The 25,924-nt window shown below is 35.8% G+C and overlaps 1 protein-coding gene across 1 annotated transcript; it reads right to left on the bottom strand.

Moving 5' to 3' along the window:
• Window positions 1–2,445: 2,445 nt before the first annotated feature.
• Window positions 2,446–25,323, bottom strand: LOC149412547 (protein disulfide-isomerase A5). Its single transcript, XM_089646000.1, has 12 exons — window positions 25,165–25,323; window positions 19,518–19,762; window positions 17,773–17,980; window positions 16,126–16,254; window positions 14,667–14,767; window positions 13,605–13,765; window positions 11,410–11,540; window positions 5,853–6,011; window positions 5,068–5,212; window positions 4,761–4,963; window positions 3,872–4,049; window positions 2,446–3,293 (listed from the first exon to the last, which is right to left on the bottom strand). Exons 1-12 carry the CDS (start codon window positions 25,189–25,191, stop codon window positions 3,034–3,036), a joined length of 1,947 nt encoding a protein of 648 aa, XP_089502126.1. The 5' UTR covers window positions 25,192–25,323; the 3' UTR covers window positions 2,446–3,033.
• Between the last annotated feature and the right edge of the window lie 601 nt (window positions 25,324–25,924).

Below are 25,924 nucleotides of genomic sequence, written 5' to 3'. Positions count from 1 at the left end.
CTACGGAACATCAACTTTATTGAGAAAAAGTTGAGGTATTAACCTAACAGTCATTCAGAAATTCCGAACAGGTTGTTATATTATTTACGACATTAGCGGATCCCACCACGCTTCGTTCCAATACGTGCTCCAAAGGGATTATCAGAACTTTTTATTTGTTTATAGTAAGTATTTTTACTTTTCCGATTTTATGTCCGGGTTAAATCTTCCCCATAGGAAAAACTAAACCCTTCCACACACTTTTCCACAAATGATCATCTAGTCAATCCACATTGATCCACATAAGTACCATTATATGCAAGTGCGTTTATGATTTTTAACAGATTGATAAATGATAAAAAAAACAGAGCATAATATTATAATTATGCAACATTACTGTGGTATAAGAATAGTCTTTTAGACAGAGAGAAAGGAAGTGATAACTATAATTAATAAATTAGCCCATGGAACAACAGCATTATCGAAATAAAGCTGATTTTGTGAAGATACATTTAAATTACGCGCCATATATCCATCTGTATTCACAGGATAAAAAGTTTTAAAATCTCAACCATAAAATTCGTGGCCATTTAATGGCTGTACAAGGCCCATGGTGACAAGTCTAAAGGAAATTCTGTGAAGGAAAAGGGTATGAATCTGGGGATCAATTTGTCCAGGGTGATGGACTGAATGCATCCCTCCCATGGATCTAGATAATCCGTTGGAGAGGTAAAAAATCTCTCCCGATTCTCGAACCAGCCCGCCATGCAGACGCATCCGCCTCCAAGTCCTAGACGAACCTCTCCCCATGAACCCCTGCTAGTCACCAAACGTAGCAAACCACTTGGGATGACCTGTCAGAGGTGTTGGTTATCCAATAAATGGTTCCCGGAGCGGCAGTACCCATACCCGCCTCCCAAATTGAAATGGCAGTTTTTGCGATCGACTTTTTTGTGATTATTATGGAGATGAAGTTTTATTTCCGCCTTGAGTAACACGCCTATAATTTTTATGGAAAATACAGTGCCTTATTGGGTTCCCATTGCTTACATTTGTTTTATGTGTTAAAAATATATGAGTCGTGTAATTTCTATACCCGCTATATCAACTTTCATTGATTTGGAGAAAACCGCAAAAAACTGTCACATCTCTAGCGTACATAAGTAAATGCATTAAAATTTTTTATATAATGAATTGGAGTAATAAAATTTCGAAAAGCATTTATTTTTCTATATATGTCTAGCAATAATTAAGTAATTTCGATAAATAAAATGGATATAGCGGATTTTGATACTCACTTCGTGATTTTGAAAGTCAACTGAGGCGACATGGCGGGTTTAGAAACTCACGCGTAGATCATTTTGACACACGAGCGTGGCGTCAGAGCGGCGGCCATATTGTATTTTGGCAAAATAACTGCTTGTGATTCGTTGAATCCGATATAGCGGGTTTTGATAGTGACTTTCTGTATGATATAGCGGATTTGGTTTCTCACTCGCAGTTTTAACATGGTTTTTGGTCATGATAAGGAGGGTTTTGAAACTCAATTTTAGGCTCCTCTTGTTGCTCGCAAAAATGTGAACAAGATGTCATACTCAGATCATTTTGTCAAAAAATCGGATATAGCGGGTATAGAAATTATAGGATTCATATAATGTACATACTTACCTATGTAAAAATAATGGGAAAAACTAGGTTATTGCATCCAATGTTAGTTTCATCCACACTTTTTTGTTATTTTGATTATATGACCGTGAGTGGTTTATTTATGACATGACCTGTCATGAACCTGGGATTAACATGGACACATTCGATAATGAATAAATAAAAAAAACGATAAGGTATATTTATTCTGGAATGCTTTTTATTTAGTTAACTGTATATTGCCACCCTTTCGGGTTAAAATATCAAAAGTTAATCGTATGACAAAGAGGTTAGTGTTTTATTGCCGACAAACTACATAAGTAGTTTAGCGGGTTTGAATTTTAACCTGTTGAAGGCTGGAGCATAAAACAGAAAAATATTAGTGGAACCTAATGTTTTACTAGCCCAAACGATGCTGATTTTGTTTTTCATACATTTCTCGAAGCATGAAGGTCAAAATCGCATAGCAAATTATTCTAATAATGATCGTATTAGAATGCTCGTATGTTCTCCAGAGACCAATCGGTGTTCCGGTAAATACATTTTTTTAATTTGAATTTCTTTACAACACGTACGAGTATTCAGATTAATACTATTGTTTCTTTTATTATAGAATTGACATGCCTCATGAATAGTACTCTATCTGCAGATCCATAACTTTACAAAGCAAAATTTGAAAGTTATTTTATTAAACACATTTAAAGTATGAAACAAGAACTCCTAAGTAAAGAAACAGATTGGCAGATAGAGAATTTTACCTAAGAACAAGTATATAACACTTAAACGAACAGATATACATTTAATAAATTCATTACAAACAGATAATTTTAATTTACACTTTAATTATTAGCTTCATTGATATTACGTACATATCTAATTAGAATTACAGTAAAAAAAAAAATCAGTCAAATTTTTTTTATCTTTGTGTTAGTGGAGGCTGTTGTGTGGAATTGAAAATTTAAACGAAAAGTCCAAAATAATAAGTACATTAATTTTAAGCAATTTGGTAAAAATGATTCTGAATTATTAGGGGCAGAGATGAAACAGCAAGGAACACTCACCCCCTTATTGGGAATTGCCAATATTTATCTGCATGAAGATAAATAAAAGGGAAGTAAATATTGTAAGGCAGCTAATATACATACATATTTATATGCCCAGTCATATAAAAGTCAATAAAATCACATTCTTTGTAATTAGCAGATCATTCTAGCGTTAATCATCTGTTAGTCTATAAGAATTGCCATTAGGTATATTAACGATATTGGCGAAACTACATATGTAATGAGATTCAATAATATTTGTTCATCCATTCCCCGCCTTCAGTTTGGGAACTTAAAAAGAGATTTGTTTGAGATTGACAAATACAAAATGTAATATTATTGAGAGACTACAAAGTGATAAGTTATTTTAGAGTTCTACTTTCACATTAAGATTGTTTTTAATATAAGTCAAAAATCCATCGATAGTTCTTTCTCCTGAATAGGTTAAGGCCGTTGGGCTTTTTCCAAATAATTTGAATGTTGGGTAGGCAGAGATGTCTTGGGCCTTGGTAGTCTTGGGATTCACCGTGGCATCCATCATGCGCAGTTTGGCTTTCAATTTTTCGTTTTCTATTTGTTTGGCTGCCGCTTCGAATGCTGGTTTGGTTTTAGTGCAATGGCCGCACCCTGTAATAAATAAATAAATAGTTTAAAAACATATGATAACTTTAAAACTCTAACCTTTTTAGCACAATTCATCCCATAATGTTGCACATTTTGACACAGTGTAATGTGTTTTTATTTTTGTGAAAATTAGATCACATAACCGCGTACATCCTCGTAACGGTATACATAGTAGCCGATAAATCACATAAGTGACAGCCGCATAGATCAGGTTAACTTTATTACAGATACATTGGGAAGTTTTTTAGTAAAATAACAAGTCACAACATGGGGTCTTAGGATCACAAGGGCCTAGCTACAAAAACAGTAGTGACACAAAGCTCTATCTCATGCATACAGACATTTAAGAAATACAGTTGGGCATACATGTGGGCATATGAGCATTCCAATCTTCATTTGTGTTTATCTCAAAACTATGTTTTTGTAGATAGGCCCCTGTGATTCTACACCCTCGAACAAAAATAATTATTTCGTGCAAGTTGTGACTTTTCTAAAATCACAAGTGTAAATTGATAGAAAAAGTAGTAAATATTTAAAAAAATAAATGCATATTTGGGTAAAAGTAAGGAGGTTATACTAACATGGTGCATGAAACATCACTAGCGTCAGTCCAGGAGCACTTATCTCCTTCTCAAAAGTCTTATCGGTGAGATCCAAAACGTCAATTTCATATTGTGAACGACCTGTATCCACCTTCGCTTTGGAAACACTCGGTGTGCTCTCGGTGGGATCTTTCATAAAGTCTATCATGTCAGCTGCCTGCAACACACAATAAAGATATTTAAAATATATACAAATTATACAGAAATTGGTGATTCTATTTCTCAAAAACGAATTTTTGGTTTGATGAACCGATTACATAATGAAGTTCTGTGAACAGTAGACATCTCGGGTAATCTTGATTACTCCCGACTTAACAACTGACAGCTTGCAATAGTCCAGTCGCAATGCTACGGTGCTATGGTGGAATAAAGAAGTACATACTATCAAACACGGATACCATCTGGTCAGGATTGCCCGGACATGGAAAACGCAAATAAATTTACAGACAGACGAAATGCTGAGTGGTCGATCAAACCAGGACTTCGCTACAATGAACTAAAAAATAATATATTTATCGTTTTTGTGTTTAATTCGTAGAACTCCATTTAATTTTTTAAAAATTTAATAATATAATTATTAAGTTCTGCAAGTATTTTGGTTTTTGTTATTGTTACAACTGTTCGGCTTTCAAGGCCACAAGGACAGTTTGAAAATGTCCTTGAAAGCCGAAACAGCTGTAAAAATAACAAAAACCAAAAAATACTTGCAGAACTTAATAATTATATTATTAAATTTGATTTTTATTGAATTTAAAAAAAAATAAGAGTATGCATGTACTCAATAACCCATCTGAGCAGTCTTTACATTGACAATTGCTTGTCTCCAGTAGGAGAAACCACAAGAAGAAGAATCAATTTGGAAACTTACCACTCTGTTACCAGTGTAGTCTTTCCGGACCTTGTCAAAATAACTGAAATATTTGATGGTTGGGTAGCCCTTGATGCCATGTTCCTGGCAGAGGCTCTGGTGTTCAGTACAGTCCACAGCTCCAATTATAGTTCTGGAGTCTTCTTGTAAAGCCTCAGCCAACTTTAAAAATTCGGGTTTTGCCCTTTTGCAATGGCTGCACCCTGAAACAATAATTAAGTGTTAAGAAAGATGATGCTAACGAAGCAACCAAAGTTTTGTCCAAAGAAACATGTGAAAATTTGATTAAAAAAAGTAAAGTGCTTACAAGGGGCGTAAAACATGACAAGTGCATGCTTTTTCTTCTTCAGTGTGCTCCGGAAGTCGGTTGCTTGAAGATGCACAATATTGCTCGCTTCATTTTCTGGCCACATCGGCTGAGGAGGAGGTGGGGGAGTTGGCTCTTGGGGGTCCTAAACCCAAAGGATATAAATTAAACATTACCGTTCTATTGGAAAGTTCATTTATAAATAGAATCACCTCAAGGGAGCTTAAAATGGTCATTGCTCTCTTATTACATAATAAATTATAGCAATAAAGTTGTCACTTTAGCTTTACCTAAACATTTTCTACTTGAGCATGCAGTCTAATACTGATTAGTTTGTTTTAAAAGTCAAGTCTAGGATGAAAGGGTTCAAGTCCCAGATGCGCCCGTGTTTTTTCGGTTTCAAATCTTCGTTTGAGAATTGCTAATATTGTCTTCAATAAGGAGCTAAGTTGTACAGCTGCCCGATGCGAATTTCGGGTCCGATAAGTGGGAAGCAACGTTGAATTGAACAGTTCTTAGCCTTTTTAACCTATGATGGTATCCTCCTTGAAAACTATGAAAGTAAGCAGGTTTCCCTACTAACCATTGATTCAAATCTTGTACAATCAATCTCTCTCCCTGGCGGGTTGACTGAAGTTTGTGATGTCCAAAGGTAATTTCCCATAGCTCTTAATGTTTCAAGGTCCTCAGCAAAGTTGACAATTATAATTTCTAGATATTATGACATTAAATACTTTTAATATATTGTATAATATGCGAACATTTAATGTGTAATTTTATAATACCTTCATGAACTCGACAATTTTCATTTCTTCCCGCAGGCTTATGTCATATTTAAACTCTCCATTAGCAAAGTATTTCAAGGTGGGATATCCCTTGACTCCGAACTTGGATGCTAGTTCTGGCTCCTTGGTGGCATCAACTGCAGCAAGCATTCCACTTATCTACAAAACAAAGGTAACCTCATTAAACAAATAAAATGGAATTACAAATGTATTTATTACCTGATGAACTGCTTCTACCTATCTCGAAGGTGTATCATTGAAAAAAGGCTTTGAAAGAAGAAATTAGTACGGTTTAAGGGATTTTTTTATTTATTTTTTTACTTGACAACAATCATTGTTTGTTTAACCTTGGTAACAAATACAAAAACATTTGTTGCCCAGGTTACCTAATCAAAAATGAAAGATTGCTTGACACTGATAGCTTTGCGGGCAACATTTGTGAGTTTGTTGGTGTCACATAATCTATCTATCTCCATAAATAAAAGACAATGTTCCTAATGGTATAATAAGTCGGGGATGCCCGAGAAAGATATGGCACAATCTATTGAATCAATCAGTTGGTAATAGCGAAACTTTGGCTTTTTATTTCATAGATTTTACAGTGTTATGTTTAGAGAGTGGTTTTCATACAGGTTAACTTTGCAGTAAAACCCATAATAAAACAGTCATAGAACACAAAACAAGCTCCTCAGATGAAAATTTGGTAATTATTCGGAATCGCTGGACAAGGATTATATGAAATATTTTTAAATAAAACCTTCTGATTTACCTTAATTACTATAAAAGGAATCTGACTGCATTTGGGATATTTTTAATTTTAGCATTTTAATTTTTAATTAAGTGAATCGAAAATTCACTTTCGTTGTATGGGATGACAGCTGGAATGCTTTCTGTTGATAAAATTTTCTTTTGTTGGTATTCCTGATACGAATGGCTATATTTTTTACCATGTGCAAATACTAGGTAGGTACTATTTTAGCCAAACTCGAAAAATAAAATAAAGATATTTAGGTATGTTTTATAAAATAGAAAAATTAAAAAAGGTGAGGTTATTATAGGTTAGGTTAGGATAGATTGGATATTATAGGTTAGGTTGGATTATTATAGGTTAGGTAGGATTATTATTAGGATATAGGTTAGGTTAGGTTAGGTTGGATTATTATAGGTTAGGTTAGGTTGGATTATTGTAGGTTAGGTTCGATTATTATAGGTTAGGTTGCATTATTATTAGGATATATGTTAGGTTAGGTTAGGTTGGATTATTACTAGGATATAGGTTAGGTTAGGTTGGATTATTATTAGGATATAGGTTAGGTTAGGTTGGATTATTATTAGGATATAGGTTAGGTTGGATTATTATAGGTTAGGTTAGGTTGGATTATTATAGGTTAGGTAGGATTATTATTAGGATATAGGTTAGGTTAGGTTAGGTTGGATTATTATAGGTTAGGTTCGATTATTATTAGGATATAGGTTAGGTTAGGTAAGGTTGGATTATTATAGGTTGGATTATTATGGGTTAGGTTAGGATATAGGTTAGGTTAGGATTTAGGTTAGGTTAGTTTAGGTTTAAATTATTATAGGTTAGGTTACTATAGTTTAGGTTAAATAAAACCATAATTATAATAATACCTAAATATAAATAATTTAAGTTTTTTAAATAACAAAAATATTTTATTTTTCGAGTTTGGCCAAAACTGTACCTAACTAGAATTTGCATTCTGAAATGATTCAAATTCTAGCTACTCGTATCAGGAATACCAACCAGAGAAAATGTCATCAACAGAAATCATTCCAGCTGTCATCCCATACAACGAAAGTGAATTTTCGATTTACGTAATTAAAAATTAAAATGCTGAAATTAAAAATATCCCAAATGCAGTCAGATTCCTTTTATAGTAATTGAGGTAAATCAGAAGGTTTTATTTAAAAATATTTCATATAATCCTTGTCCAGCGATTCCGAATATTTACTGAAAATTTTATATCTAGGTCAAACCAATAAATGTTACATATAACATAAAACTGGTTCAAAAAGTAACATTGCAAACTATCGCCCAATCTCAATACTCACAGTATTTAGTAAAATCTTTGAGCGTATTGTGTACGATCAAATTTATATAACTATTGTCCGCAGCATACAAAATCAACAACATGGTTTTTTACAAAAAAGGTCAGTAATAACAAACTTAGTCAACTTTACTGAATACTTAACAAGCAATATGGATAATGGACACCAAGTAGATGTTATCTACACAGATTACTCGAAAGCTTTCGATAAAGTTAACCACTCTATCCTCATTAAAAAATTACACCAATTAGGAATCCATGGCGACTTACTTAGGTGGCTAACTTCATATCTGCAGAAAAGACTACAGTGCGTATCAGTTGAGGGAACTAAGTCTAGTTTCTTAACTGTGCCCTCTGGCGTACCGCAGGGTTCCCATCTGGGACCATTACTGTTTAATGTATATATATTTGATATTTATAAATGTTTTTTACATGCTAACTACCTTGCATATGCAGATGACAAAAAAATATACATAGTAATCAAATCTATCAATGACTGCATAAAACTTCAAGAAGACCTAAATCGTCTTTTTGCATACTGTAAATTAAACAAATTAATCATAAACATTTCTAAGTGCAACAAATTATCTTTTACGCGCAACAAAAATAAAATTTATTTTAATTATAACTTTCATGATACACATATCAATGAAATATAATCAATCCGTGACCTTGGGGTAGTACTGGATGTAAAACTAAATTTTATCAAACACATTAACGAAGTAATCAACAAAGCCAATAAAATGTTGGGATTTATAATTCGTATATCTAAACCTTTTCGCAATATTAAAACCATGTATTCCCTTTACACCACGTATATCCGCCCCCACTTAGAATACTGCACACTCATTTGGGCACCGTTCTACCAATGCCATATTGACAGAATCGAAAGTGTGCAAAACAAATTTTTTAAACACATAAATTATAAATTTAAATTACTCTTTGCAAATAACACCGAATCCTTAAAATTTCACAACTTTACTCCACTTCAAACACGTAGATTAATATCTGATCAAATATTTTTATACAAAATTCTGAATAACGGCCTGGACTCTCCTGAACTCGTAAATTATTTAAGAATTCACATACCTACAAGGCCAACCAGACAAAACCATTTTTTTCATTTGCCCGCGTGCAGAACCAACCTTAGAAAAAATTCTCCAATCCCCCGTAAATGCGCGCAATATAACACGCAATTTAATAATATCGATATTCTTAATAATACTCTTGTGAAATACCGAAACGAAGTCAAGCGCACGACCACAAATATTAATTAAATTAATGCACATTTATAGAAAAGGTACAACATGAGCGTCTCCTGTCCCCATCCCATCTTCCTCTGCCTCTTGCCCTTTCCTATTCCTTCTTCCTTCTAATATATTTAAATGATTTTTATTTTTTTTGTTAATTTCATTTTCAGTCAATCTTGTATTATATCACATTAACCAACATTAGCATAAGAAACTATTTTGGCTTACCTCATATGTAACCTCTTGTATAACTAATCCTGTAAAAAAATGCTGTTTGTTTCTTACAATAAATAAATAAATAAATAAATAACATATAAAAAAAACAACCAGTAAAAAGCATAGTTTTATTTACTAGATAAACTTGATGAATATCCTCCTTATATTAGCTTAAATACTTGACATATTATTTTAGTATTTTAAATATTCCTGCGCAAAAAAAAAGTTACCACTGAATAATTGGGATTTCTATAGTTTAAAAGCCCATAAGACAAAAAATCATGGGGTTGTTTCTTTACATTGTATCTTTTTTTACGTTAGAATTTTTAACCTCACTAGGACAAGCCTGTGTTGAGGTTAATAATAATTAAATAATTGTCTACATTACATATTTAAGTCGTTTTTTTAAAGAGCCTTCGCATGAAGCGGAATTCAAAGTCGGAAATCGACAAAATGCGTATTAAAGTTCATAGAATGCACAAGCTTATCTGCCGAGTTTCAGGACGATCGGATGTCAAGAAGAAGGAAGAAATCACTCATTCATTATCAAAAACAAAAGGGAAATTGAAATAGATGTATTTAAAAATACTTGAAATTTTGGACGGCTGTTTCATAATAAATAGGCAAAAGTTTGTGGCGAAACCCATTTGTATTTTGTAATACAGATTTTGAAAACGTAAAATATTTGATTATATCACACAGAAATCAAAATAGTTGCTATTAAATAAGAAATATCAAAACCAGAGGCGGCTTGTGACTTTTGGGTGTACTAGAGTGCTAATAAAAAAATGGCATTATTAACGTTGTAGCCGAAAACATTTAAAAAAAAAAAATTTAAGTTTGGCAGTGAGCTGCACCGATTTCCTGAAAATTTTCATACAAAAAATGAATTTTCACTAAAAAAATAACATTTTCAGTTACAACATCAAGAATGCCATTTTTTTTTTAATATTACAACTTTAGTATACCCAAAAGTCAAGAGTCGTTACTAGTCAAAACTATCTTCTGTTACTCTCAGAAAAATTATTTGGAAATGTACCTGATGAATTTTAAATGTATATATACAGGGTGCGGCAGAGAGGACGGACGGTTTTAAAAAAATCATAAAATAGTTAATTTTTACTCAAAAACAAATTTATTGATGGAATCAGGTTCGCGAGGAAATAGCATTTGAGACAGTCAAGTGTGGAAAATCACATCAGGCATGTGGTGGCCGAAATCGTTGATGCAGTGCTGGAGGCGTTCTTGGAAGTTCGCGTAGACTCTCTCCAACATCGCTCTATATCAGAGATCCATATGCAAAATTCGCTTTACCGAACGATCACTGAGGCGAAGTGCAGCAGCATGTTTCCGGGCAGATCGAGTCGGACTGCGAAGAAAGGCTTGTCGAACACGTTCAACATTTTCAGGAGTTCGAACTGTTCGCGGAGCTCCTCTTGGTCTTCTGTTGATCAGTTCACCACGCCTGCGAAGTGATTCAACCCAACAAAGGATGGTTTTTCGAGAGGGAACAGCTCTATTCCGATGAATGTTGAAGTGGTGACGAAACTCACGCTGTACGACGGTGACTGACTCATTATTTCGGACGAAACAATCATAGGCGAAAACGCGGTGCTCCACCGTCCACGGCTTCATGACGACAACTGGTAAAACAATGCTAGGAACTAACGAGTCAAGCGGCACCCCCCCCACCTCTCTCGTAGACGGAGGGGGAGAGTACTACCCATCTCAAAAACGTCCGTCCTCTCTGCCGCACCCTGTATAATATTGTCAACAGATGTCACTCTAATTTCACCAAAGCAACCAGTTTATTTTATTTGTCAATTTAATGTATTTATTCAGGGAGGTATAACTCCGATCGAAAAGTGGAACGGAAATATTGTGACGTCACATGATTGCCTAACTATATCTATCAATAAAAAACTCTGAAAGTCTATAGAGTTTTTCATTGGTGTATAATAAGTACGCTCAAAAAGCCAGAGTTATCAATCCAGGGAGTGGTTTATTAATGTATATACTTACACCCCTATCTTTCAGCAAAGAAGCTGCCCGTTCATATTCGGGCTTGATTCTCTTGCAGTGGCCACACCACGGAGCGTGAAATACTACCAGGGCTGACTTCTCTTCTTTCAGCATCGGGTCAAATGTGTCACCTGGGTTCAAAATTAATACAAGATTAGTCAAATATCTCTCAGTCACATCGCTTTTAAGATAGACGACCGAATTTGCAATACCAGTACCGGCAAATTATAGAGATCGAAAAATAATGGGTGTTTATAGTAGTTATTGGATAATCGAACGGCAGATTACTAAGAGAATATTGAATTTAAAAGAAACCATTGCTTTTTTCAGAAAGTAAAAAAATAATATTGTTTAGTAGTAATCTAGGGTAATTGCTGTTTTTGCCATTTGATAATGAAAGAGGGCGGTAGGGTAAGTACCCATTGTTGTCGTGTAGAGCTAGTAGCAATGGGTTAGGTGTCATTGCTATATCGGCGCAATGACACGGGATCGTATCGCTTCCCGAAACAAGTCGAAGAAAGCCCTCCAGAATAAACGTCGCAGTCTGCTGACATGTTGAGCCAATTCACATGGACATGGCTCCATCTGTTCACTCATATGACGAAGTGGGTTGGCGCTCAGCACTTGGTTGAGGATAGAGATCTTCAAAATGCTGTGACAGGTTGGCTTATTATTATTCCCAGTCGGCCGAGTTTGCAAAGTAATTTGCAAATTGGTGAAACGTTATCGACAAATGCTCGCAAGTGCAATTTTCACAATAAATAATGAAATTTTTTGGAAAAATTGATTACTGTAGATAGCATTCAGATCAGTGTTATAAATATGACACAATTGCTCCAACTGACATTAGATAAAAGTAAACAATTAAGATTTTCGGGGTTGGTGACTTTTGGCTGAACCGTATATACAGGGCTAGGAATATTACAAGGTCAACGTAATATTATTTTCGCCAGGAAGGTAGCCACAATAAACACTAAGGACGGGTTGTTTCGGAGAATTTGAATAATTCATCAAATTTCAACGTTCATTTTCGGGTTCTGTGAAAGTCCTATTCAAGTTCTGTTTTTATTTCAATTCTGTCAAGCATCTAGCCTATAATGATATAAAAACAGAACTTGAATAGGACTTTCACAGAACCCGAAAATGAACGTTGAAATTTGATGAATTGTTCAAATTCTCCGAAACAACCCGTCCTAACCGTCTTACTAATTAGATTCTTACGCGCTGAATCAATGTTGTTGTGGTAAAGCCGGCCATGAGCCGCATAAGCCGTAGCCGGTAATAAGTCAAGTTTTTCACTATTCTGACCTTCCTCGCCGCTTTTATTTACACCACGTTTTTTTGTAAATAAACAAAAGCATAAAAAAAATACATTTTGATTCCACAATTAAGGAGTTTTATTTTCAAAATTCAACACTAATGGGAGGTTAAACTTTTTCAGGACCATTTGTTTTTTCAATTACTTTATTTCTAAGGATGATTTGTTTCACAGAATTTGAAAAATTCATCAAATTTCAAAGTTGATTTTCAAGTTCTGTGAAGGTTCTATTCAAGTTCTATTATTATTTCAGTTTTGTGAAACAACTGGCCAATAATGATATAATAACAGAACTTGAATAGAAGCTTCACAGAACTTGAAAATCAACATGGAAATTTGATGAATTGTTCAAATTTTCTGAAACAACCTATCCTAAGTGAGCAATGGTTGAAAATTAATACAGGAAGCGTTACTGATTTTGATGTTCAGTTTAATGGTAATTTTATTGTTTCACAACTCTAATGATTTTTGGCATGTTATTATTGCAAGTTTGCAAAAAACGTTTTGAGCAATCGCTTGCCATAATGTACCAAATTTACAGAACCTAAAAATATGGAATAAACGGTGAAATCTGGTTGGATTCATTAGCCTTAAACCGCAGTAAGCAGTTTATATATATGTTTGCAAATTAATATTTTGAGGAATGATATTAATTAAATAACAAATGTAGATCCTAGGAAATAAATTGTACAGCGCCCTTGAGGTGATTTTTCACAAAAACAGCGCTCTACAAATTATCCAATTATTATTATTATTATTATTAAATTGAATGGCCAAATCGGAAACAGAAATGCCATTGTGTTTAAAAAACACAGAATATATGCAACCGGCGAAAGAGTTTTTTGTAAAACCACTTGTTAATTTAAGGTTGACTTACTGGTCAGATGAATGACGTCACTGATAGTCAAAGCCCAGTCCTTTTCCTTTGGGATATGGGACTTGAGGGAATTCTTCTGCATCGGTTGCGGGTCTCGCATAAACTCCACAATAGCAGCGCGATTGTTTTCTCCCTCATACGGGAACTTGAGCTTTCCATTCCTGCAGATGTAATATAAATATTTATTTTAAATGATGACCTCCATGGGTAGGGGATGAGAATAAGGATCTCATCTACGAATCGTGTTGCCTTGCTGAAGGACAATTGTTCAGAATTGAAATGGTGCTTTAAATAGCCAGGTACCTTCCTGTCCATACTAATTTTTATTTGTGACATCTGTGCATACTTGAGAAGGATTATTATTATTTTTATTTTTTTTAAAAGAAAGACAAATATTTCCAGGTTACGAATAACCTGTCAATATTTGAAAATCTCCTACTACCACCACAGTAAGCTGAAATTGTTGCTTGTGTTGGGATGGAAGACTTAGCCAGCCGAGGAATTGAACACACTACGCCTGGGTGGGACCCAAACGCGATGTCAACTCGGCCACCGACCGGTCATTACTGTGCAATATTGCACCCCATATTTCCCCAAAATTAAACACTTTTTATTCTTTTATAGAGATTATAATTTTATTGTGAACTATCTAAGTATATGGGAAAAATTTTAGTCGCCCCAATGGGGCGGGTAATATGCCGATGTGAAAAAAGTGCAGCCCTCCAATCTTGGCGGCAGGTATGCTGACGGGTTAACCCACCCCACAATGTCACATATTTTGGATTATTGAACTAGTGATTTGTTTTTGGGGTATTTTGCTGTGTTGCGCTACCTCCTGCTTTAGCCAACGTTTCGGACAGTATTGCAGTGTCCACCATCAGAGCAGATGTGTAATCTAAGGTTGTGGTGACATGTGTGCTTATGTATGAAGATGTGATACCGTGTTGCCAGGTCCAACCCTCTAAGAGCTGACATTAACATATAATTGGTTTTCTACCAAAGAACTACTGAGCCTAGCTCCATCGTCTCTATTAATTTAGTGATTATTTGTGTAAAACTTACTCATAGAAAAGTAGTGTTGGAAATACTGAAATATTGTACTGATGAATCAATCCAGAGTTTTCCGGCCTAGAGACATCGACGGCTGCCAAGAATGCTTCTCCCTAAAATAACAATTAACATACAGAGCTAATTATTAACTTATTCCACAGGTGTCCGGAGAATTTCAACATTTTAAAGCAAACGAAAAAGCTTTTAAAATTAAAATATCATTCGCAACGCAACTCATTCATATAATCTACCATGCTAATGTTTTCGAATACCGATAATATTATTTTAAATGACTTAAATTTAAAATTAATTATGTTTAAAATTTAGCACAACAATTTTAAACGAGGTCTGGTCAGTTAATTAGTTACATATTTCGACGCCAAAATGTTTATAGGTAGCCAAAGAGTTTTGAAATACATAGGGCAAAAATCCAACCAAAAGGAGGTAGTTTAGCTCCCAAATACATATTATAATATCCAGCAACAAAAACTGTGCATACAAATTTCAAATTGTAACAGAGTTCGCATGGGTAATCTTTTTTTAATCAGTATATATAGTAATAAAAGTAAGTGTGTACAATGTGCATGCCGCAAAAACTCAGAAACGAGTCCCGGTACGATGAAGGAAGTTATATGGTGTGGTATCCCTCTATCCTCCATCCATGAAGAAGGTTCCCGTTTTTACCTGGAGGGCTTGCTTTTGAAGATATAAGGGCTGGAAGTTTCGCACTCTAGAAATTTCTAGAACCGTCCAAACCATTCGAGAGTGTGGAATGTTCAGGAAATAAGTAAAGAAGACCAAAAAAAAATACTATTATGTCTTGTATGTACCTAAGAAATATGACAGAAGATCACAAGATATGTTCAGTTATTCGTAATGCAACTACGGGATTTGGGATTCATTTCAGACTCGCCCAGGGGCAGTACGAGTATCATTGGGACGGTTTGATTTTTTTGCACAGAATTTGAATGACGCGCTGTTTAAAGTTTGGTAAAATTATAATACAAGTTTGTCTTATTTCCCTTTATTTTTATGGGAGTTCACTGTACAAACGCACTTAGAGAAAACCATCGCTGACAGAAACATATAACAGAAATAAAGAGTGTACAGATTTCACAATAAAAGTTCTACCAGTCGCTGGAGAGATAAATAAACAATCTCATACGCTTAGAACCGTACAGGTAAATAATTTTAAAGAGCCTCGCTTGTGATAAAAAAATAATTTGATGGTAATTTCATTTTTGTTAGGAAACTGAAGAATGTAAAAAAAAGAACGTTGTCGAATTGAATCGCTACGCATGGGCATTTGCGGGGTAAGAGGGGAGTGTGAGCTGGTGTTTTAAACTAGTTGAAAACACTATTTTGAAACTTTTGATACTATCGGCGTTCAACGCATCTTCTTTGAAATGATTTTCCTGTACATTCTGTCTGTTTCTACGCAAGTGCACGAGTGAGTCTGCAATTTACATACCTTCAAGTCAGTGGCAGCGTTGGAATATTCAGGTTTCAATGTCTTGCAGTGCCCACACCAAGGCGCAAAGAACATTATTATGGATGGCCTGTTCAATACTGGACCCTTCTTTAGGAAGCGGACCAATGACTGAAAGAACAAACAAATGACCTCTGAACATTGTGTTAAGATATAATTTATATACAAGTTATGATCTGTAGAGTCTTGTTGTATTGTAATACAACAAGTGTATCGTACTTTTTGATGGTAATTAATTTGAATGTATTTCTAAAACAGTATTGATAATCGAACAAAACATACAAACAATAATTTACGAGATACTAAAAAGGCATAAAAATCATAATATAACAGCAATTTAAGTAATAATAATTTATTTTCCGGAAACTATAGAACATATTATATCGGGATGTTCTATATTAGCACCGTCCGAGTATACATTTAGGCACAATCAAGTTTTAAAAATAATTCACCAAAATTTGGTAATTAAACATAACTTGATTGACTGCCGTAATATAGTACCATATTATGAATACGAACGAATTATGATAAAACTATACTAACAGACCGAACGATTAGTCATAATAGACCCGATATAGTTTTACATGACAAAATTAAAAAAATAACTTATATCATTGATGTCGCTATTCCAAATTCCTGTAACATTCAAAAATCTGTTAATGAAAAAATAAGAAAATACACAGATTTAGGAAACGAAATAAAAAGAATTTGGCATTCTCAGAATATAAAAATATTACCATTCGTTATTTCGGCTACTGGCATTATACCTAGCTCTCTCATTCAAAATGTAGGCGTATTAGATCTATCAAAAAATTTATATATAAAGATGCAAAAGTCGGTCATTTTGAATACATGTAGGATAACGAAAGATTTTTTAAATATTTATGTTGAGGGATCAGTAGGATTTATAGGCCCTGTTAGAAGTTCTACCGAGCCGAACCCTCTGATATGAAAATATCTGGAGTCGGTGAATTTTTTTCCCATTTGATCTCTGGTGAGTTGACGTGTTGTTGTTTTTTGTATTGTTTTGTATTTATTTTACTTATATAATGCACTTGCATAGTGTTGATTGACTAGCTGATCATTTGTGGAAAAGTGAGTGGAAGGGTTTAGTTTTTCCTATGGGGAAGATTTAACCCGGACAACAAAATCGGAAGCATTAAAAGTTATTGTAAAGGATGTGCGACTGAAGTCTTGTATGAGAGAGATGGAGTGAAAGTGAGACAACTGTAGGTATATATTATTCCGCCATCCCAATATCACAGTAAATCCTTTATGCAAAGGGCATTATACGAAAAGCAAAGACATTACAAATATTAATGTATTCAGACCCATTTGGTCATAAGTATGTATTCATTTTTAAGTCACTAGTTGAAAGTCTTAGCTATAAGTCACAGTTATACCTCAGAGATGTAAGTTATTAGTTATAAGTAGCTCAGTATCTACTTAGTAGTGAGCTATAGGTCTTAGTTGTAAGTCATTGGTAATAAATCTTATTAGTTCTAAGTGTAAGTGATGAAGTTATGGTTAAATTAATTAAATTGTAAAGCTCTCTTAAGGTGATATTCCCAGGTGTTATATAAATAATATAATCATTTTAATGCAAATAAAACCACAGAATATAAGTACATCGGGGTCAGGCAGGTGAACCACGTCTGTGGCTGATGGATCTTCTTCCCAAGGGATCCCGCCCGACGGATCTCTCATGAAGTTGATGAGCGAAGAAGTGGTGGTCTTCCTGTCGTAGTCTTTGTGGAACTCTCCATTCTTATAGTGCTTCAGATAAACGGGATCGTCTTCATTCACCTTCAGCTTGCGGCACATCTTTTTGGTAGTCCTGAAAACAAGCAAATATTAAATTATTTTTTTTTTTATATGTGTTTATTCAGTTTTTTTTATTTGTACATTATTTTCTCTTACTTAGATCTTACAAAACTGATCAATCAGTTTAATTGTATATATATATCATACATATTTATTTCACTGGCGAGCTTGTGTTGTTTCGAAACTGGGGTGACAGTTAAATAAAATGTTTGGATCTATTCTGAATTTCGGATTCCTTTCCTATGTTTGCCTTCTGTGTGACCTACATTACATCCGGCTTTATTACTGCCGTGGAATTTTCATGATTGATACTTTGTCACTTTGCCAACACCATGAACACAACACATGGCAGAATAGAAACATTCCTGTGTGAATCATTATGCTCCATTAGCCCATTTGGCATGTCTCCGCTCTGATTTTAAATACGTGGGAATGTTCAGTAAAAGGTTTTTAAAATGAACACATTAAAAAACATCCGGCAAGTTCAAGCAAGCGCGAAAGTAAAAACAAAGATACTATTGTAAATTTCAATTAAGAAATTATTTCAGTACAGTCGTATAATTTAAAATGCAACACTTAAGATATTAAATCTGTCTAGTGCAGAGGTCCCAAAATTTTTTTGTCCCGTAGACCATGTGCCAATTTTTTATGCTTTGGATAGACCCCTGTGATGGTAGGGTTTGCCCAAAATTTTAATTTCCCTGGATTTCAATGTGTTCTCAATTACTCAGTAATACACCACCAATATTTTTATGATTCCATGGGGAGGGATGGCTAGGGAATTTCGATAAGAATAATTCCCCACAATATTTTTGTATCCTCTTAACGCATTTCAGACCAAAATTTCCCTAGACAGCACTGGAATAGTGTTTGTCTTAAACATTCATATTTATAAATAAAGAATTAAACAAGTTGCACAAGTTTGGTCAAACGTTGCTATTGAGCGGGTGGGCTCAAAGTATTGCTACTGGTATCAAATGTGCAAGTTCCACTCTCATGAATCCCCATTTGCATCTTCATGCAACCCCAATTTTTTTCCTCTTTTACATCGAAATCGACCACTTTGGGAATGACTGGTCTAGTGCATGGGTTGCCAACATATCTTGCGAAGAATAATATTACTATTTCTTACATGGGAATACGCAAGTATCGAATACTTATGTTGTGTACTCACATCGCAAACAACTTGTCGTGCCCAGTTTGTAAATGCCAGAGACCCGCATCGCCACCAAATATTGTTGAAGCTCGAAACGTCAAAACTAGAATGCTTACATAACCTCACTCACAAACAGTTGCTGTAGCTGTCATTTTTAAATCCTGTCATTCTTTGGCAACTGCTTTCTTCCTATGATTTAAACCTAACCAAACATACACCCACAATTTGAGAGTTCTGTGAACCTTCCTGCATCAACGGAGTGTAGAAAAAACTGTTCTAATGGTATAGACAGCTTGCAAAGATGCTCCAAGTTAAACCCAAGTTTACCAATGGTTTCCATTTTGTCCTTTAGGGTTTTATCTAACAAAAGATATAAAATTAAGATGTAACATACCCACTACAGTCAACTATGACCATGGTCCCATGCCCCTTGAGGATATCGGCTGCGTCTCGAAAGGACCTCAGGGCCTGAGTAGTCTTGGTGCTCGGATAGTTGATGAAACACACAAGGATGTTTGTCTTGGAACGCAGCAGTTTTTTAAAGGCTTTTATCTCCACAATATCCTCGATAGCCGATTTGCTCCGTCCCGTTTGCAATGCATTGTCCGTTGTTATTAGGCAAAACAAAATCAGGGAATACTGAAAACAAACAGTCATTATGAATTATAATTACATCATTTAGGAATATTAGATTAAAGCTAGTGTTAAGCTTAATGATCTGAGATGTGCTTTGCTTCAAACCACTGTTCGTCTTCATACAGAAGTAGCACATTAAAAGGAATGTCAAAAGACTGACATCTATATAAAATACTGGTGGCATTTTCAGATGGAAGACGTCCAGTCGACCGCCTCAAACAAAGTTGGAAAAAGCAACTCCAGAGACTCTGCCTGCTATGGACGGAGGCTGCTGAAATAGCGTAGCACGGGGACGCCTGGAGGCTCTGCTTTAAGTGACGGATTCCCAACCCCAAAAGGAACATGGGAAGAAGATGATGATACATTTAACTCTGCGTGTTCATCGATTCATTTATCATTTGTATTGTTTGAGAGTTATGGTAGAAGCAAAGAGAGGCAGAGGTTCCTTATCTAGTTGTGCAGCACAGCTGTGCCTCTGGGAAGCTTTATTGTTATTCAAATGTAATGGTTACTTATTAACTCAGAAAAGGCTCCTGAGAAGAACTCTGGTAAGATCATTCCTCAAGAAGGTTTTGTAAAATTTGAATGTAGCTTTGAAATGACCGCCTTGAACTTGCAAAACTAGAACCGTAATGGTCAGCTGGTGGAATTTTACTCTGAATACAGTTAACGTTGAATCGTCTATCTATATATCTGGATTTGCTAAACTATACTCTATCTTAAGGTCGTGTGTTTTCACTATTCACTATTAATTCAAAATATTTTTTCTATATTTATAACAAGTCAAAGTGTCTTCATATTATATATGATTTCATAACAACTTATAGTTTATAGCTTTGTTTTGCATCTTCAAGAAATATTTTTTGGAAGGTCAGATTTTATTACAAGTGACCTTGGTAATCTTTACAGAGAATTTTCTAATAAATTGTCTACTATAATGTGAACTTCTTCTAGATTCGCCGGCAGGACGTACGTGTTTTTCGCCGCGCGCCGTAATTTTAATTTATTAAATAATTTACAAGTTTACAAGTTTATCCTAATGGATATCAACGAGGAAACGAATGGGCTTCGTTTGCTAACGATGGCCATCGAAGTTCTCTCTGTTAAAGTGGACAATTTAACTAGTGAGTTGAATGTTGTTAAAAATATTCTAAAAACGTCACCACTAATTGTCGGTAGTTTGTACAATAGTGAAACTGCGGTTGCAGGTACATGTGTGCACAAGATTCCCGTTCACGCTACAGGCGACACACTCGGCCCGCCAGCGCCCCTCGTCACCGCCACCTCACCGCCCCCGCTCGCTACTACCGCAGACAATACAACTGCAACTGCCGCCGGGGCCGGTGTCTCCGTTCCGTTCCCCCCGCACGGCGCCCCGTCTACTAAGCCGACTCGTACCTCAGATGACGCTACAAGTTTGGCCGTTGGAAAAATAATAACCCGCTCGCAGGCTGCAAAAGCCTCCCAAAGAGGGAAAAAAACGAGTAACGCTTCAGACAAGGGACAATCTTCTTCCGCTTATGCTTCATCCCGAAGTACTCCTGATGTGACACCCGTTGCGTCTACCTCCACAGCGCCTACCTCCACGCCATCTGATAGTGATGCGCTGCCCCCGGCCGGCGGAACTGATGTGGATGCACCGCCTCCGCCCGATGGAGCTAAAGCAGATGCACCGCCCTTAAGTCAAACTCCAGGAAGTCAACCTTGGACTTTGATTAATCGTAATCGTAAACGGCGTCCCATCACCGTACGAGGTAGTCAAAAGGACCAGGAGGAAGTGAAATACTTCCATCTTTACCCCTTGCATCCAGAGACTACAGTAGATGACTTAACATTGCACCTCAAAACAATAAGTAAATCTGTCAGTATCTCCTCATTTAAGATAACAAAAATCAAAACGAGGGGAGAATATGCGTCATTTAAAATCGGTGTACCCGGGTCAGCGGTGGCAGAATTACTGCAATCTAAGCATTGGCCTAAGCATTCGTTCTTAAAAGAATGGGTCAATAAGGTAATTACACCACGGCTACCAAATTTTAAGCCTAGTTGACAGTACAATAGTTTTCATTTCTTTTACCAAAACGTTAGGGGACTGAAAACTAAATGTTCTCTATTATATTCTAACGTTTTGGTAAACAATTACGATGTAATAGGGCTCACTGAGACTTGGCTGAACTCCAGTGTGTGCAACCAGGAGTTATTCGATGACAGCTTTCAAGTGTACAGAAAAGACAGAGATAGTGGTAGTGGCCACAGACAAGGCGGAGGCTGCCTTTTGGCTGTCAAAACTAAGTTTAAGGCCGAACACATGCCTGATCTGGAAGCTGACATCGAAGACTTGTGGATAAAAATTACAATCGATTTGTTTGTTACTTTTATATGTGTAATATATTTTCCACCGGCATCAACTCTGGAAACATATCAACTATTCTTCGACAAGTTTCACGAAAACGTGGATCTTCTCGGAGGAAGGAATATTATTGTTTTGGGAGATTTCAACATCCATTCAGCGCGTAGCGGCAAGGATGTTGAAAATGACCTCAAATTTTTATGCGAAGTGTTTGGGCTCACCCAGAATAATGGTATTCCCAATTCTGAGTTGAGGATGTTGGATCTCGTTTTGTGTAACATTGAATTAAATGTCATACATAGCGATTCTCCCCTCGTATATGAGGACAAATATCACCCCGCATTAGAGTTCCGGTATTCTTGTAAAAAGCCTCCGAAGACTACCAAATTACCTAAAACTACAGACGGCACTTTGCGGGGATGGATTTTTGGTAGGGGTGATTTTGTCAAACTTTATCAGATGATGAGCCAATTGGATTGGCATGAACTTTCTAAATTCGATACCGTTAATGAGACGCTACACCATTTTTATTCATGTATATATAATGTATTTGACGCTTGCTTCCCTAGGAAACCTCCCAACAGAGGTGGACGTAGATATCCGAAGTGGTTCACTAGAGATACCATCAGGAGCATTGAGAAAAAACATGCTCACCATAAAAAATGGAAAGCTACTGGTGACCAAAATGAGTATGAAATGTTCAGTAATCTCAGAGCAGTTGTTAGAAGAAATGTTCATATAGCATTCCGAACGTATGTCGACTCAATAGAGAGTGATATCAAGCATGATCCCAAGGCATTTTGGGACTACGTAAAATCACTGCGCAAGGATGGTGGTATAACAGACATCATGATGCATGGTGATCGGGAAGTTAGAGGAGCGGATGTAGCCAATGCATTTGCAACCCATTTCCAATCAGTGTACAGTAATGAGCCTCCATTACTAAATCCCATTTCTGCTTCCAAGTTGAATGTGAAGGGAGCCCAAAACATTGATATAAGTCATATAGACGAATCAGATGTTAAATCTTCAATTAATAACATGAAACATACACATTCACTTGGGCCAGACTTTCTTCCAGTATTTTTTTTAAAAGGATGTGTTGAATTTTTAAAAATGCCACTAAGTTTTATATTCAACCTATCTTTAGATACTGGTATATTTCCTGATTCCTGGAAAGTCTCAAAAATTTGTCCCATTTTCAAAAGTGGATCAAAGACATCTGTCGAAAATTTCAGGCCAGTGGCAATACTTTCCGCCCCGGCTAAGTTATTCGAATCGATAATTCATAAACATGTGCTGTTTCAAGTAGAGCCTTTCTTAATATCGGAACAGCATGGGTTTAGAAAAGGTCGATCAACAGATACTAACCTACTGGTACTCACAGATTATGTTTCCAAATCTTTAGATAAGGGCTACCAAGTAGATTGCTCATATAATGATTTCTCGAAGGCATTTGATACCGTAAACCATGACATATTATTAAATAAATTGTCAACTATAGGTTTTTCTTTACGGTTTCTCATATTCTTTGCAAGCTATTTTACTGGAAGAAAGCAATTTGTATCTCATGGAATATTCATGTCAAAATTATTCCTTGTACTCTCAGGCGTTCCACAGGGCTCTAATTTAGGACCGCTCCTCTTTCTAATTTTTATTAACGATATTACAGAAAATATTCTGCATTCCAGGTCACTTCTTTTTGCTGATGACCTAAAACTATTCTTGGAAATTAAAACTTTAGAAGACTGCATTCGACTCCAATCGGACATTAATAGAATTGTTGACTGGAGTAAACGGAATCGGATCGAATTCAATATTTCTAAATGTTTCATTCTTTCTTTCACAAGGGCACGTCATACTTGGTTTTACCGGTATAACATGAATGCCCGAAGTTTAAAACGTGTCTCCACTATGAAAGATCTTGGCATCATGTTTGATAGTAGGCTGACATTTCATGCTCATATCGAAATGACGTGTAGTGCTTCACTGAAAATGCTGGGCTTCGTCCTACGCACTGCGATGAATTTTAGAGACACCCGGGTTCTCCAAGTGCTATACATTGCGTTGGTTAGGAGTAGGCTTGAGAGTGGGTCGGTGGTTTGGAGCCCACATCAGGTGAAGTATTCCCTCATGTTGGAGAGAGTGCAGAAGAAATTTCTGAGATTCCTCTACCTGAGGGAGTATGGCTACTACCCGTGGCTCTATCCTACTGACTTTCTCTTGGGCATGCTCGGTATGAACCATCTACGGGTCAGAAGAGATGTGCATATTGTATCACACTGCTTCAAACTGATTCGTGGATGGTTTGAAAATCCGACTATCATGGAGAGTATTAGTCTCTATGTTCCTGATGGTTATCTCCGTCACCGACAGCATAGACTGTGCCATCTCCCGGCCTGCAGGACTAACTTGCCAATGGTCATGCCGGTGGGGAGAGCAGTCTTGCTGTTGAACAGAATTAATTCGGATATCGACATATTTAGCATCGGTGAAGCTGCCTTCAAAAGGCAAGCTCTATTGATGCTGGTATAGTTTATACACCGCTAACTATTATGTAATACCATTTTACAAATATACTTAAAAACGAAATAAAATGTAATTTTGTAATGTTTTTAAAGGAATAAACAAATTGAATTGAATTGAATTGACTTAAGATTATATAGTTTCAAAATCTACATATAATTTTTGTTATAAAAGTTACGTTTTTATTCGAACTTTCCCAATGCTTTCGATTTAGAAGAACAAAAAAAACGGGTTTAGCGAAAATTCATATTAAAAATATATATTTCTAAACTGTTTTTGTATTAACATAACATAATAATTCAGAAGAGATACATTATTGGCTTGTGATTTTAATTTTATATGACACAATTTTAAGTCAAAAAAATTAAACACATCCTACACGTACAACAATTTAATTTAAAAAAATGTGCGTAGGACAATAAACAAATGAGTAGAATGAATGTGCGACAGACTACAGACACGTAAAATAATGGCCGGTGTGGGCCGGATTTGGAGTTTTGGCTGGAGATTTATGAATAAAGACACTTACAAATAAACAAGTATGGGTGAGATTCATGGTGGCCACTTTGATTCACGTTAGCACAGCGAACTCGAGTCGATAATTTCCTGAGATGGCGCTAAAACCAAAACTAGATCTGGGCGAGCCTGTTATAATGCAGACGGCCGCCCGGCGAAATTTGACACAAAAGTATTGCTAATTGCTATTTGCTATAGTATTGCCATATTATTGCTAGGTGCGTGCTGGTGCTGGGTGCGCCTGTTCTCACATTGCTGGAGGATTGGGGGCGGAGCTACGAAATCCGAACTTCACTTCATATCTGCCCGGCAAATTTAAACCTGTGACAATGAGAACTTGGCTTTCTTGGTTGGTTGTTATTTCTCCATAAGACTGCATAACAATTACATCGAAGAAGGCACTTTGTCATAAAAATACAAGTAGTGCATTCAAGTTTAAATGATCTTAAGAGTTACTAGTGAAGTAGGCCTATCGTAAAGGAATATCAGGATGGGTCACGGATTAAACACAAATTTCTTCTACTTTGTGATTTTATTCGGAAAACCTAGAATATATAAGATTAAATAACAATTGTGAGGTCAGGCTTCTGGCAGAAAGCTTAAATAATACAAACATAAGCTTCAAATATCAATACAAACTACCAGAGCTAGGTAAGTTGGAGGTTAGTAATAAAAAGTACAATAACCTATCCTAGTAATGGTTTCGTAACCAGGAAGTAGAAGGTTAGGTTAGGTTAGGTTAAAAAAAAAATGTCCGTAGGGTTGATTATGTC

Source organism: Hesperophylax consimilis, chromosome 23 (assembly GCF_061612785.1).
Source record: "Hesperophylax consimilis isolate HC1 chromosome 23, BYU_Hcon_1.0, whole genome shotgun sequence".
Lineage (NCBI taxonomy): Eukaryota > Metazoa > Arthropoda > Insecta > Trichoptera > Limnephilidae > Hesperophylax > Hesperophylax consimilis.
This window is presented reverse-complemented; position numbering and strand designations above follow the sequence as displayed.

What these genes read in the sequence shown, in the direction of transcription:
- LOC149412547 (XM_089646000.1), bottom strand. Translation starts at nt 25,191, where the DNA reads ATGAATCTCACCCATACTTGTTTATTT. An exon ending in ACGCTGCCACTGACTTGAAG is followed by an intron (nt 14,768 to 16,125) that starts GTATGTAAATTG and finishes TTGTTATTTTAG; the next exon opens with GGAGAAGCATTCTTGGCAGC. An exon ending in CTTTGCTGAAAGATAGGGGT is followed by an intron (nt 6,012 to 11,409) that starts GTAAGTATATAC and finishes TTTGTTTTGTAG; the next exon opens with ATAAGTGGAATGCTTGCTGC.